Below are 11,319 nucleotides of genomic sequence, written 5' to 3' on the forward strand. Positions count from 1 at the left end.
GTTTTCTGTACATGGCTTTGGATCCAAGAAATAAAAACCAAGGAGCACTTTCCAATTCATCAGCTCCAGCTTTCTTAGTGTTAAGTGATACCCGGCTCTGGCACACTCGGTCAGGGCTGCGCACTTCCTTGCAGGGCATGGAGTGTAGCCAGACTTTAACTACCTAACTCCCTTTTCTCCCAGGTGGTCCAGAGGAGAAACACATAAATCCTCTGGTGAGCAGATACCAGGTGGAGAAAGAGGTTCTGCTTCCTGGAGAGAAGATTTTCCCTTCAGATTAATTTTATCTGTCCCATCAGCTCCCACCGCATCCAAGGAAGCGGAGCCCTGAACCCATCCAGGGTTATTTTGGATAGCCAAACCCCCACCACAGCAGGCAGGAGGAAGCTGCCACCCCAATCTCGCACAGAGCAAAGCCCTTGAGATAGCTCCAAGCCCTGTGGAGTGAAGGAACCTAGCAGAACCTTCCCCAACCCATCAGCACCACGAGGATGGAGCAGTGTCCAGCAGCACATCACATCTGCGTGATGCATCCACCAGCAGAGTGGTATGTATGGCTTCAGGGATGGGTACAAGAGACCAGAGCAACATCAACTCCATCCTCACCTTCTGCTCAGCCTGCAGCTAGAGACTGAAGCTGGAGGGCTTGGGGAGAGGGAGGACTCCTCTCAGGAAGGGGCAGTGACACGCACTGGAAACCTGAAATACAGGTCCTCAATATTAAAGGGGCAGATCAATGGGCTCCAGGTGTGGATAGCATCTGGGAAGCTGCAGTGGGAGGGGAATCAACTCCCATGGCAATAATTGCTTCTGACACAGCCTTGCTGCAAGCACCCCAGCTCCTGATACTTCCATACACAGGGGTGACAGTTACCCACCACCCCCAGGCCCACTTCCTTCTCCTCAAGGAGCATCTCCTCTCACATCGAGGTGTGTTCACCCACAGAAGGGCAAGACACCTCTTAACCAGCTTTTCAGAGCTGCTTCAGCTACTCCAAGTCAATCCTAGAAGTTCCCTCACTAGCCCCAAGACCCAGCAGGATTTGGTGGCAAGACCCTCCTCTCCAGCAGCTTAACACAGCTCACAGAAAGTTTCTCACCACTTTTTTCCACCCCAAAAACACACCCAGGAGCTCAAATACATTTCTGCAAGGCCTTAGATATGAGGGAAAAGAGAGTTTATACTGTTTGCAACAGCAGCTTATGAGGAAAAAAAAAAGTCAAAGGCAAGGAGTACAAAGAAGTGCAGTTTATTGACAAGTTTCAGAAGTAAAAAGACTCAGTGCTTTTGGTCCTCTTGGTCTAGAGACATGAGCTCTACCAGAGCACCTTCACCCACCAGCTCAGAGCTGTGTAGGGTTTCATCTTCAGAAGTTGAAGTCTTGCTTCTCCACCGAGAAATCGTACAGTCCATCTTGGCCAGTCCCAGGCTGCAGATCTGTGTTTTCCTGGGAGGAAGTTGACAGCCATCAGTTAAGGTTCTGCATCTTAATTAACCTAAGCTTTTCACACCAGAGTTTGCCTGAAGGTTTTTACAGCAGCTTGCTGTTTTATTCCCGTTTTTAAAAGTTCTGCTGCTGTAACAAGCTGTTAAGATCAGCTTGACTCTAACAGGACCCTTGGAGGCTGCACCAAGTTCTCCTGTTCTTTACAGCACACTGAAGCTGCCGTGTCCCTGCATCTCACTCAAAAAGGAGCCAAGTCCACAGGCTCAGACACCAGAGAAAGAAGAAGAAAGTGGCTGGAGTGGCAGAACTCAAATTAAATAACCTGCTTGGAACAGCACCAATGCAGGACAGCTCTGGAGAGATGCTCCCCCAGCCCCTCAGGCTGGTGTGTAGGAGAGCTTCCTCCACACCCTTTCACAGGGACATCCCGCAGACCCTGTTCTGGGCAAAGGGCTAAGACACTTGCTCCCTGCTGCTGCTGTTCACATCTAGATCAAGCCTCAGCACCAAGATCTGCCAAACCACTAAGCCTCTTCCCTGATGTTTCTCCATCTGCGAGACTAAGGCTAGGACCAAGCATGGCATCTGTGACAGTCATGGGACTCTCAGAACAACTAGCTGGTGTCCTATCCTCTTTTTCCATAAGTTCATTAGCATGAAGGGGGGGGGTCAAGTAATCCAAATGCAACCTGAGCACGGTTATCAGCCACTTCCTCCACACCCTTTCACAGGGACATCCCGCAGACCCTGTTCTGGGCAAAGGGCTAAGACACTTGCTCCCTGCTGCTGCTGTTCACATCTAGACCAAGCCTCAGCACCAAGATCTGCCAAACCACTAAGCCTCTTCCCTGATGTTTCTCCATCTGCGAGACTAAGGCTAGGACCAAGCATGGCATCTGTGACAGTCATGGGACTCTCAGAACAACTAGCTGGTGTCCTATCCTCTTTTTCCATAAGTTCATTAGCATGAGGGGGGGGTCAAGAAACCCAAATGCAACCTGAGCACGGTTATCAGCCAAATAGGAGGCTTCCATTCATAGTGACAAGCTAGCTCAGCTCTGAAGGAGGAAACTTCTCCGCATTTGGTATTCATATCAGCAACTGCAGCAACTCCAGCTGATGCCAGTTTAAATTCCAGCAGCGAGATGCTATCAAGGCATCCATATCTCTTGTGCAACTCATCAGCTGACAACTTGGAGCTTTTACAGACCTTTAAAAGCAACTGGAACAAGATGCAAGGACTACTCTAGTCATGTAGAGGTCTCTTCCAAACCCCTCTTTCAGCATCCTTAAAGCCTGCGCTTCATTCCAGTGTGTAATAGCTTCCCATTTTCAGAGAAGGAACCACAAGAGCTCACATACCTCACCAGAGAAGTATTTCTCTATGATATTCAGTGCTGCTCGGTAGACCATGTTGTTGTCATGGGTTTGCAAGGCTTCAATTTTCTCCAGACCATCGAGCTCCTCCACCAGCAGACACAATCTTTCTGTCTCTCCCAGCTTCTCAGCCGTCTGTAGCACCAGATAACCAAGCAGGAAAATGCAACCTTAGCTCAGCAGTAGGTCCCAGACAGTCTTCACTGTAAAGCCCTGATCTACAAGTCAAAGGATCACAGTCCCTGCAGTTGCGGTCCCTACCTGATCCCAGGGATGGGGCTACTCTGCATGTGGAACGCCAGTCCCTGCTGGGGTTACTGCACAGCAGCTTCACTGCCAACCAGACAAGCTGGCCAAACCCTACCTGGTCACAGCCACACGCTGAGAAGCGGCAGGCGTGACCTGCCACCCACCATTTCATTTGCAAAAGCCATTTCACTGGTGCAAAGGTGCTACAAGGAACAGGCCTTCAAGCGAGAGGCACATAGACATCTGCTGGCAGAGCTGCAATGCCCCCCCAGGATCACTTGATTTCCCTGCAGTTGCATTTCTGAAAGACCTTTACTTCTGTCCAAGCTTGGGACTTGGCACATAACCTCTTCTCCTTTCCAGGAGGAGACTACAAGTCACAGGGGGTAAAGAGGAACACTTTGGGTAATCTTGTCAAGCCCTTGAGAAATGTAAGGATGTCCAAGAACAAGTCAGGCAACATGAATTTCAACTCTTACTCCTACAAGATCAGCAGCTGCTGTAGGAGAAGCTGCTTTCACTACACAATGACTCACACCTTGCTGCTCTTCTGGGGAAAGGATGCAAGAGATTGTAGGAGAACTTACCAGGAAGAGATTTGAAATGGTATCTAGGATGATCAGGATAGTTTTGCTGTCTTTGGCCAAGAGCAGGTTAAGTAGAGGTTTGAGGACCCCAGACTGGACAAGTTGCACCACTTGCTCCTCGGTGGCTCCTGTCGTGAAGTTGGCCACTGCCCACACAGCCTCCTTCTGAGCTTTGAAGTCCCCCTGGAAGAATAACACAGTTAAGGCACTCCCCAGCTTTAGCATCCCTCTAAGACCAGCATGAGGTGAGGATAACCATTTCCCTTGTATGCAGTTTGGACTGACCCACCTTCCCTAGCACTTTGAGTGACAGGTGGACATGACCCAAGCCATCCTGAGGAGTCTGAGCACCCAAAGCTGTTCCAAGGATCTCAACAGCTTCAAATGATTGCTCAGGTGGCTCTCAGGTACATGCTGAGTGCTTCACAAAGGAGGCATCATGGACCTCATGAACTTCAGCATCGCTTGTGCAGCACCACAGTCATCCCTTACCTTATCGAGCAGCTCCACCAGAGGTGGCAGTAACCCACAGGTGATGAGTTGCTGGATCTGCTGGCCAGGCCCTGCTGCAATGTTGCTGAGCGCCCACGCGGCTTCCTTCTGTATGGATGGCTTTGTGTGTCGCAGGAGGCTGGGCAGGACAGCCAAGACACCAGCATCTATAGCTGCCTGGGTCTGCTCATCAGTCCCCGTGACTACGTTCCCAACAGCACGGAGAGCTGGAGTCTAGACAGAGATTAAAGGAGATGAGGTGAATCCTTACCTCAAGGGATACACACCAGAAAGCCCAGCGAGATCCCCCACTAAGTGCCTGATCCTTCAAATAAGGAAGGTATCGTAGGTGATTACTGTTGTATTTACAGACCTATCGCCCTCCTGTTTTGTTCTAAGCAGCTTTGCAGTCTCTATTCCAGGCTGCCAACCACAGCAAGCTGGAACAGAGTAGGGGCTTGACCAACAGCCAAGCACTCCTGCAGTCTGAAGAGGCAGCAGACCACACTAGCCACATTAATAATGAAATATGCCTTCCCTCTCCTCAGATGTTCTTACATTAAGGGACCAGAGGCTGGGGATTACTATTTCCTACCAAAATGATCAATGCCGAGCTGCCCATGAGTTCCACCAGCCTTGGGAGAACCCCTGTATCCACCACAATTTGGATGCGATCGTTGGAGCCGTCGGTCAGATAGGAAATAGCCCAGCAGGAGTCAGAAATTATTTCTTTGTCCTCGTGTTCAATGAGGCAGAGGAGGACTGGCAGCATCTTCTTCATTGCATTCAGGGGAGGGTAGGGGTTCTTGTTCCTACAGAGGTTTGACAGTGTCCACGTGATGTTCCTCAGGAACCCAACCTGAAACACAAGGGAGGTGTAAGATCATCACTGCAGCAACAAGCGAGGAAGAGGTAGCACTCCACTTCTGGTCCCTGCAGCTCAGAGATATTATCAAGTAGCCAGAAGCAGCCTTCTTAATAAGGGCTGAGGCTTATTGGAAGAAGGGAGATGAAACAGGCAAGTGACTAAGACAGATTCACCCCCTCCCTCCCCAATACCGAGTTCCAATAACTCCATCTCTGGTGGTGTGACAAGCTGCAATGACTAACAAAGGTGCCAAACAGCTTATTTGCTGGCTCCTTGTGACAAATTACAGAGCATTCTTTGGACAAGAGCAGGAATTTGTTGTTTTAATATTAGCATTAATAAATATTAGCAGCTCATTGTTCTAGAGCAGGGCACTGTGAGGAATTGATTTAAGTTGCATCACTCAGGCAGCTCATCCCAGTAAGGATGCTCCCAGGAGATTAGTGGAGCTACATTCAAACCATTGCAGCTACCAAGGGGTGCGATACATGAACTGGTGTTTTGTCATGTTGTTTTTCCACAGGGCTCCCTAAGAAAAGACAAGAGTGAGCTGGGCTAGGAACAGAGCAGCCACCAAAGTTACACTTTTTTTTTTTAAATAAATATCTTTCAGTACAAACTCACAGAAAACCTAGGGGGCCTGAAAGGCCGTAGTTATGCCTACAGAAAGCATAGAGCTTCCACCACACCCAGGAACAGGAAACCAGGAGGCAGTGGTACCACCATCACCACCCCCAAGAGGTTCTCAGTGAAGGTCCTTCTCTCCCAGAGACCAAGGAAGCAGTGGGGTAGGCACCATCACAGAAGGGCAGAGACGAGGCACAAATCCAGCATTCTAGAGCTACCCAAAGAGCAGCAGGAAGAAGATCAAAGAGCTGATTCAAGCCCTTCCACGCACATATGCAAAACTTGCATCAGCTTAATCCCATTTCTAGGTTGAGATGGTCAAAGCTGGAGAGCAAAGCTAGGATTGGAAGACATCACATTGGCTTGTGGAATGTCTGCTTGGCATCCCTAGCTTTGAATATAGCTTAGAGTCATTAAAAGCAGTTTAAGACAGGGTCTCATTCAATTATACAAATAGCTGTTGTTTTAAGGCAGACCATAGACCACTGTTCACCCAGAAGCCAAGTGATACAGAGCTGTTAAGAAAATGAACCATCCCTAGCTTTGAATATAAGCTCAGAGTCATTAAAGGCAGTTTAAGACAGGGTCTCATTCAATAAAACAACAGCTATTTGTATGAAGGCAGACGATAGACCACTGTTCACCTAGAACCCAAGTGATACAGAGCTGTTAAGAAAATGAAGGTTATTTACTGGAGTTGCAGGAGACACCAGAGCCAGCAAGGGAGGAATTACACTGCAATTGATAAGAGCATCTCTGTACAGAGGACCATCACCTGTACATATGAAAAAGGGTTGTTTAGTGCATTTGCCCAAGTCGCAAGACAGTCAACATCAAATGGCAATCAGACCTGCAGCCACAGGCCAGGGCTGGGTGACCAGGGTCCCTCACCAGCCACACACCAGTCAGTATTTTCTGATGGGGAGGATTTAACAGGTAGACTGGAGTGCCACCATGGCTAGTTTGACACAGCCTGTCTTCTCCCTACTGACATCACTATGGGTCTGATAAGGTTATTTACTGGAGTTGCAGGTGACACCAGAGCCAGCAAGGGAGGAATTACACTGCAATTGATAAGAGCATCTCTGTACAGAGGACCATCACCTGTACATATGAAAAAGGGTTGTTTAGTGCATTTGCCCAAGTCGCAAGACAGTCAACATCAAATGGCAATCAGACCTGCAGCCACAGGCCAGGGCTGGGTGACCAGGCTCCCACACCAGTCAGTATCCTCCTCCAGGGAGGATTTAACAGGTAGACTGGAGTGCCACCATGGCTAGTTTGACACAGCCTGTCTTCTCCCTACTGACATCACTATGGGTCTGATCACCCCAGCAGGACAGAGTCTCACACTCAACTCTGGCCAAAATCCTCCCGCAGAACCAACTAAGAGCGGAAATTTAGACTAGATAGAAGGAAGAGTGGTTTTTGTACAATGAGGGTGGTGAAACCCTGGCACAGCTTGCCCAGAGAGGTGGTGGATGCCCCATCCCTGGAAACATTCAAGGTCAGGTTGGATGGGCCTGTGAGCAACCTGATCTAGTTGAAGTCATCCCTGCTTCTGGCAGGAGGATTGGACTAGGGGGCCTTTAAAGGCCCCTCCCCACCCAAACCATTCTATAGCCAACAGAGGGTCTCAAAGGCTGCCAGGCCACATGAAGGGACTGAAGAGTTTCAATAGGGGCATCAGCTTGGAGACAACACTGCAAGGAGACAAGACTATCTTGAGGAACATCAGTATTTTTAGCTCCCCAGCACTGGCTTGGGCAGCAACCCTCCACATCCCCCCAGGCCTGGAGACCTCTGCTCACCTGCGATGTTGCCCAGAGCCCACACAGACTGCTCACTGATGTGCATGTGTGGGGAGGACAGGAGGGAGATCAAGGCTGGGATGGCATTGGCCTCCACTACAGCCTTGGTGTGGTCAGAGGTGCCAGAGGCGATGTTAGTCAGTGCCCAGGCTGCTTCAAACTGCAGAGCATCATTGTCAGTGCGGGTCAGGAACTCAACCAGCCTGGGGATGATCCCCAGCTCGATGATCTGATTGATAGGTGGGTCCTTCTGCCTGGACAGTATTCTTCTGCAGGAGAAGACACAGCACAGCCCACCATGAGAAGCCATAATACACCATAAACCTGTAGCCAGGTAAAGGCTGTGGCCTGTGAGGGAATGGGGACCTGTTAGAGATGCTAGTTCAGCATCCTATGTCAGCAGACCCTCTGGCAGAGGAGTTGCCATAGACAAGATCCTGCAGGAGACATATCTAAGAAGATGCTGGAGCACCAGCAGGATGTCTGAGCCACTCTCACAGCCACTGGGAACATCATTGGTCCCCTGGCACAGGGGCAGGTCGCTGATCTGGCAGCTCAAGCCAAAGGAGCACCAGCAGCAACTCAGCCTCTCCTGGACCCTCAGAAGACACCCCTGCTGCACCCCATGATCCCTCCTGCACCCACCCAGGTGGGGACAGCCCTGCTCAGCAGTGACCCTTACAGAGCCAGGCTTTTGGTCCCCTGGCACAGGGGCAGGTCGCTGATCTGGCAGCTCAAGCCAAAGGAGCACCAGCAGCAACTCAGCCTCTCCTGGACCCTCAGAAGACACCCCTGCTGCACCCCATGATCCCTCCTGCACCCACCCAGGTGGGGACAGCCCTGCTCAGCAGTGACCCTTACAGAGCCAGGCTTTCCAGCCCTTGTCCTGCCCAAGCCTTTGGCACTTGGTGTCTTCCCCAACCACCTCACCAGCTGGCGGGAGCCAGGCACGGTCCCTGCCCCAGCACAGGCACAGCCAGTGTGGCAGCTCCAGGAGCCACAGCCAACCCCTTGGTGAGGTTCAACCACACAGGTCCCTGCAGATGGAGCCAAGCAAGGCACAAAACCGGCACCAGCTGAGGTTCCTCAGGGCATTTCAGGTTACCAGGCTCCTTCCCCCTTTGCCATGTCTCCAGAGAAGCTCTTCAAACAGGAAGAAACACCTTCTGCTGACGGGACCCACCGCAGCTCCACCAGCCACCTCCCTCCCGGCGCAGGGCAGCATACCTGGCGGCCTGCGTCGCCTGCAGCTGCAGCTTGGTGTTGCTCCCATTCACAGCTTCAGCGATTTTCTCCAAGGACAGCGGGATAATCTGTGTCACAGGGGATGATTCAGAGTCAGATGGCGGGCCAGGGCTCCCTCCAGTTTAATCTCTGCAGTCAATCAGCTGTCTAGACCCGAGTCAGTCACCACTTCATATCTAAGCAATGTCTGCTCTTTATGCAATGCAGTTTCGAGATGAGGCAGAGGAAGAGAATCCACAAAAGCCTTCCAGGCAACTAATCCTTATAATCAAGCACGGAAAGAGTCACTGACACACCACAATGGGCCTACCAGCTCGCTAATTACCCCTCACCCTGCAAGGAGCCAGACAGGAGCTTCGCCAGCTCCTCAGCGAGCTGGAGCACCAGCCTGTTCTACCTGCCGTCCAGGGAAGCCACACGGGACATCATCTCCATGCAAAACACCACAGAAAAAGGGCAAGGCAGCCTCAAACACTCCCCAACACTGGGCACGGCCATCAGGAATGCCATGGGCTATTTAACCCAGGTCACTTGAGCTGGGCTTGGTAGTGGTCCAGGTAGATGAGAGCTACAGCACCAATCCTGCCTGGGTGCAGAGCACCCTGCACTCACCTCATTTCTTTTGTCTTCTCCGGGAGAGAGATTCTCATCCATGAAACTGAATGAAATACCCCTGCGCTTCTGGATCTGCTCATCCTTCTTGGACTTTCGCAGCTCAACAGTCACCTCCACTCTCTGCCTCCGCAGGGCCTGGAGGGGAGGAGAAGGACACCATCCTACTGGTGTCTGCATCACCCAGTTCCCCAAGGAGCTCAGCTCTGCAACCCTCTGCCCCAGGTTTCCTACACAAGGGATGCAGAGAGCCAGGATCTCCTCTTGGGCAGCTCCTTGCTCTGGCCTGAGGGTTTCATAGGAGATGGGACAGAGTAAAGCCTCTCACTTAGTGCTTCCCAAGGACACGGGCTGCTGGATGAGCAGCAACCAGTGGGTGCTTTTAAAAGGTAGATTTGCTGAACCTGAAAAGCAAACCCTCATCAGCTCCACTGGCTTAAAGCAAGCTGACAGGTCCCATGGTCTGACATCCCCTCCCAGCCCCGGCTCCGCAGGGATAACTGCTGCAGAGAACTCAGCAGGAACCATCTCCCTCCCCCAGCACAGCTCAGAGTCACCCACCCAAAGCTCACGTCCCCCTTGCCTGTGCCACCATGTTCCTTGCTGCCCAGCCAGCCCCACAACACATCTCAAAAGCCAACTGATCATCCTCACTGGCAGAGCCATCCCCCCTGCCTTTGTTCCCTTGTACAGGTAGATTTGGGGTCAATTGCCCTTCAGAAGCCTTCTCACTATCTCCTACCAACCAGCAAACCCCCAGTGGGGGCCACTGCCCAGAGGGGACAGCACAGATGGGTGGTGGAGATCAGTACTTACGTCCACATCCTTGCCCTTGTTCTTGAACTTCCTCATCCTCTCATCGGACTTGTTCACGACTGACATCTTGGCAGGTTTGAGAGAGGTGCCAGCTGAAAACCTTCACGTGCTTTGGGGGTTCAGGACAGAGCAGTGTCAGGTCATAACCACACCAGTGACATCCACATCCATCCACAGAGGGGTCTGGGATCTCCCCACACTCCCACCAACAGCCTGTCCCACACATTTTCTCCCCAGCACAGGAGATGCTGGAGATCTCCTGCCCTAAGCAGAGCTCAGTAGGAACCTCACACACTGCAGCTTGAGCCACCAGACTAAGGGCAGGCACAAAATGCCACTTAATACCAGGCTACAAAAATTACAGCTGCTGCTGTAACCCCAGGAGGACACACACTGGACACACCACTTCTCATCCCTACAGTGACACCACCTTCCTCTAGTTCTGATCCCAGGGCTTTTAGGTTTACTCAGACACATGGCTCAAGCCCAGCAAGGCCTCTTGCCTCCAAAAAGCATTTAAGGACAAGTAGCCACAGCCAAGCCAACCCTCTCACCCCACCACACAGCCCAGCTTGGCTTCCTGCACCAGGGTCCCCCCAGTAGAACAGACCCAAGGCCACATGCAGTGGCACGAAGTGACCAAGTTCAACCAAGCAAAGAGTTCCCCTTGGAAACCCAGCTACTCTTAAGGATTGCCAGGTGAAAAACATTAGTAGGGCAGGTAAAAATAATTTCTAAGCCTCTCTTAGTAAGGACCACAGACATACACACAAGTAGAACCAAGCACAAGCCTTCAGACAGTTTGTGTCAGAAAAAGCAAGGCTTCCACCCAGCAGAAGTGGAGGTCCTTTCAGAGCACCCAGACACCACCAAGGGCCTCACAAATCCCTAAGCACACACAGGTGCTGCATCTTCACCCTTTCTCCAGGCTCACAGCCAACTCCTGTGGCTCTAATCAGCCTCCAAGAGCTCCACTTAATCCAGCTTTCTGAGTTTTAAGCTTTTGGTGGAGTTTTTTTTACCTTCTCTCTCCACATTTCCTGCCCCAGCAACCAAGGCTAGATACCAGCACCATCAACTTTTTACCTCAACACAGCAGCCAGCCACCAAGCTACAGACCCACCTCACAGTGGGACCAGGATGAGCCCCCTCTTGGCTCAAGCCAATTACACCTCAAACCCTACTCT

The 11,319-nt window shown here is 51.3% G+C and overlaps 1 protein-coding gene across 1 annotated transcript; it reads right to left on the reverse strand.

The window, feature by feature from the left end:
* Positions 1-1,261: 1,261 nt before the first annotated feature.
* On the reverse strand, positions 1,262-10,242 carry KPNA7 (karyopherin alpha 7 (importin alpha 8)). Its single transcript, XM_014936248.1, has 10 exons — positions 10,133-10,242; positions 9,317-9,454; positions 8,687-8,772; positions 7,460-7,728; positions 6,670-6,752; positions 4,749-5,012; positions 4,154-4,387; positions 3,662-3,844; positions 2,811-2,960; positions 1,262-1,448 (listed from the first exon to the last, which is right to left on the reverse strand). Exons 1-10 carry the CDS (start codon positions 10,196-10,198, stop codon positions 1,368-1,370), a joined length of 1,554 nt encoding a protein of 517 aa, XP_014791734.1. The 5' UTR covers positions 10,199-10,242; the 3' UTR covers positions 1,262-1,367.
* Between the last annotated feature and the right edge of the window lie 1,077 nt (positions 10,243-11,319).

The sequence above is a fragment of the Calidris pugnax genome, unplaced genomic scaffold, assembly GCF_001431845.1.
Source record: "Calidris pugnax isolate Ruff unplaced genomic scaffold, ASM143184v1 scaffold17, whole genome shotgun sequence".
NCBI lineage: Eukaryota > Metazoa > Chordata > Aves > Charadriiformes > Scolopacidae > Calidris > Calidris pugnax.

Coding starts and splice junctions, on each gene's coding strand:
- KPNA7 (XM_014936248.1), bottom strand. CDS start 10,198: ATGTCAGTCGTGAACAAGTCCGATGAGAGGATGAGGAAGTTCAAGAAC. Junction 9,455..10,132: donor ACAAGGGCAAGGATGTGGAC/GTAAGTACTGAT, acceptor CCTCCCCTCCAG/GCCCTGCGGAGGCAGAGAGT. Junction 6,753..7,459: donor GGCTCTGGGCAACATCGCAG/GTGAGCAGAGGT, acceptor TCATATGTACAG/GTGATGGTCCTCTGTACAGA.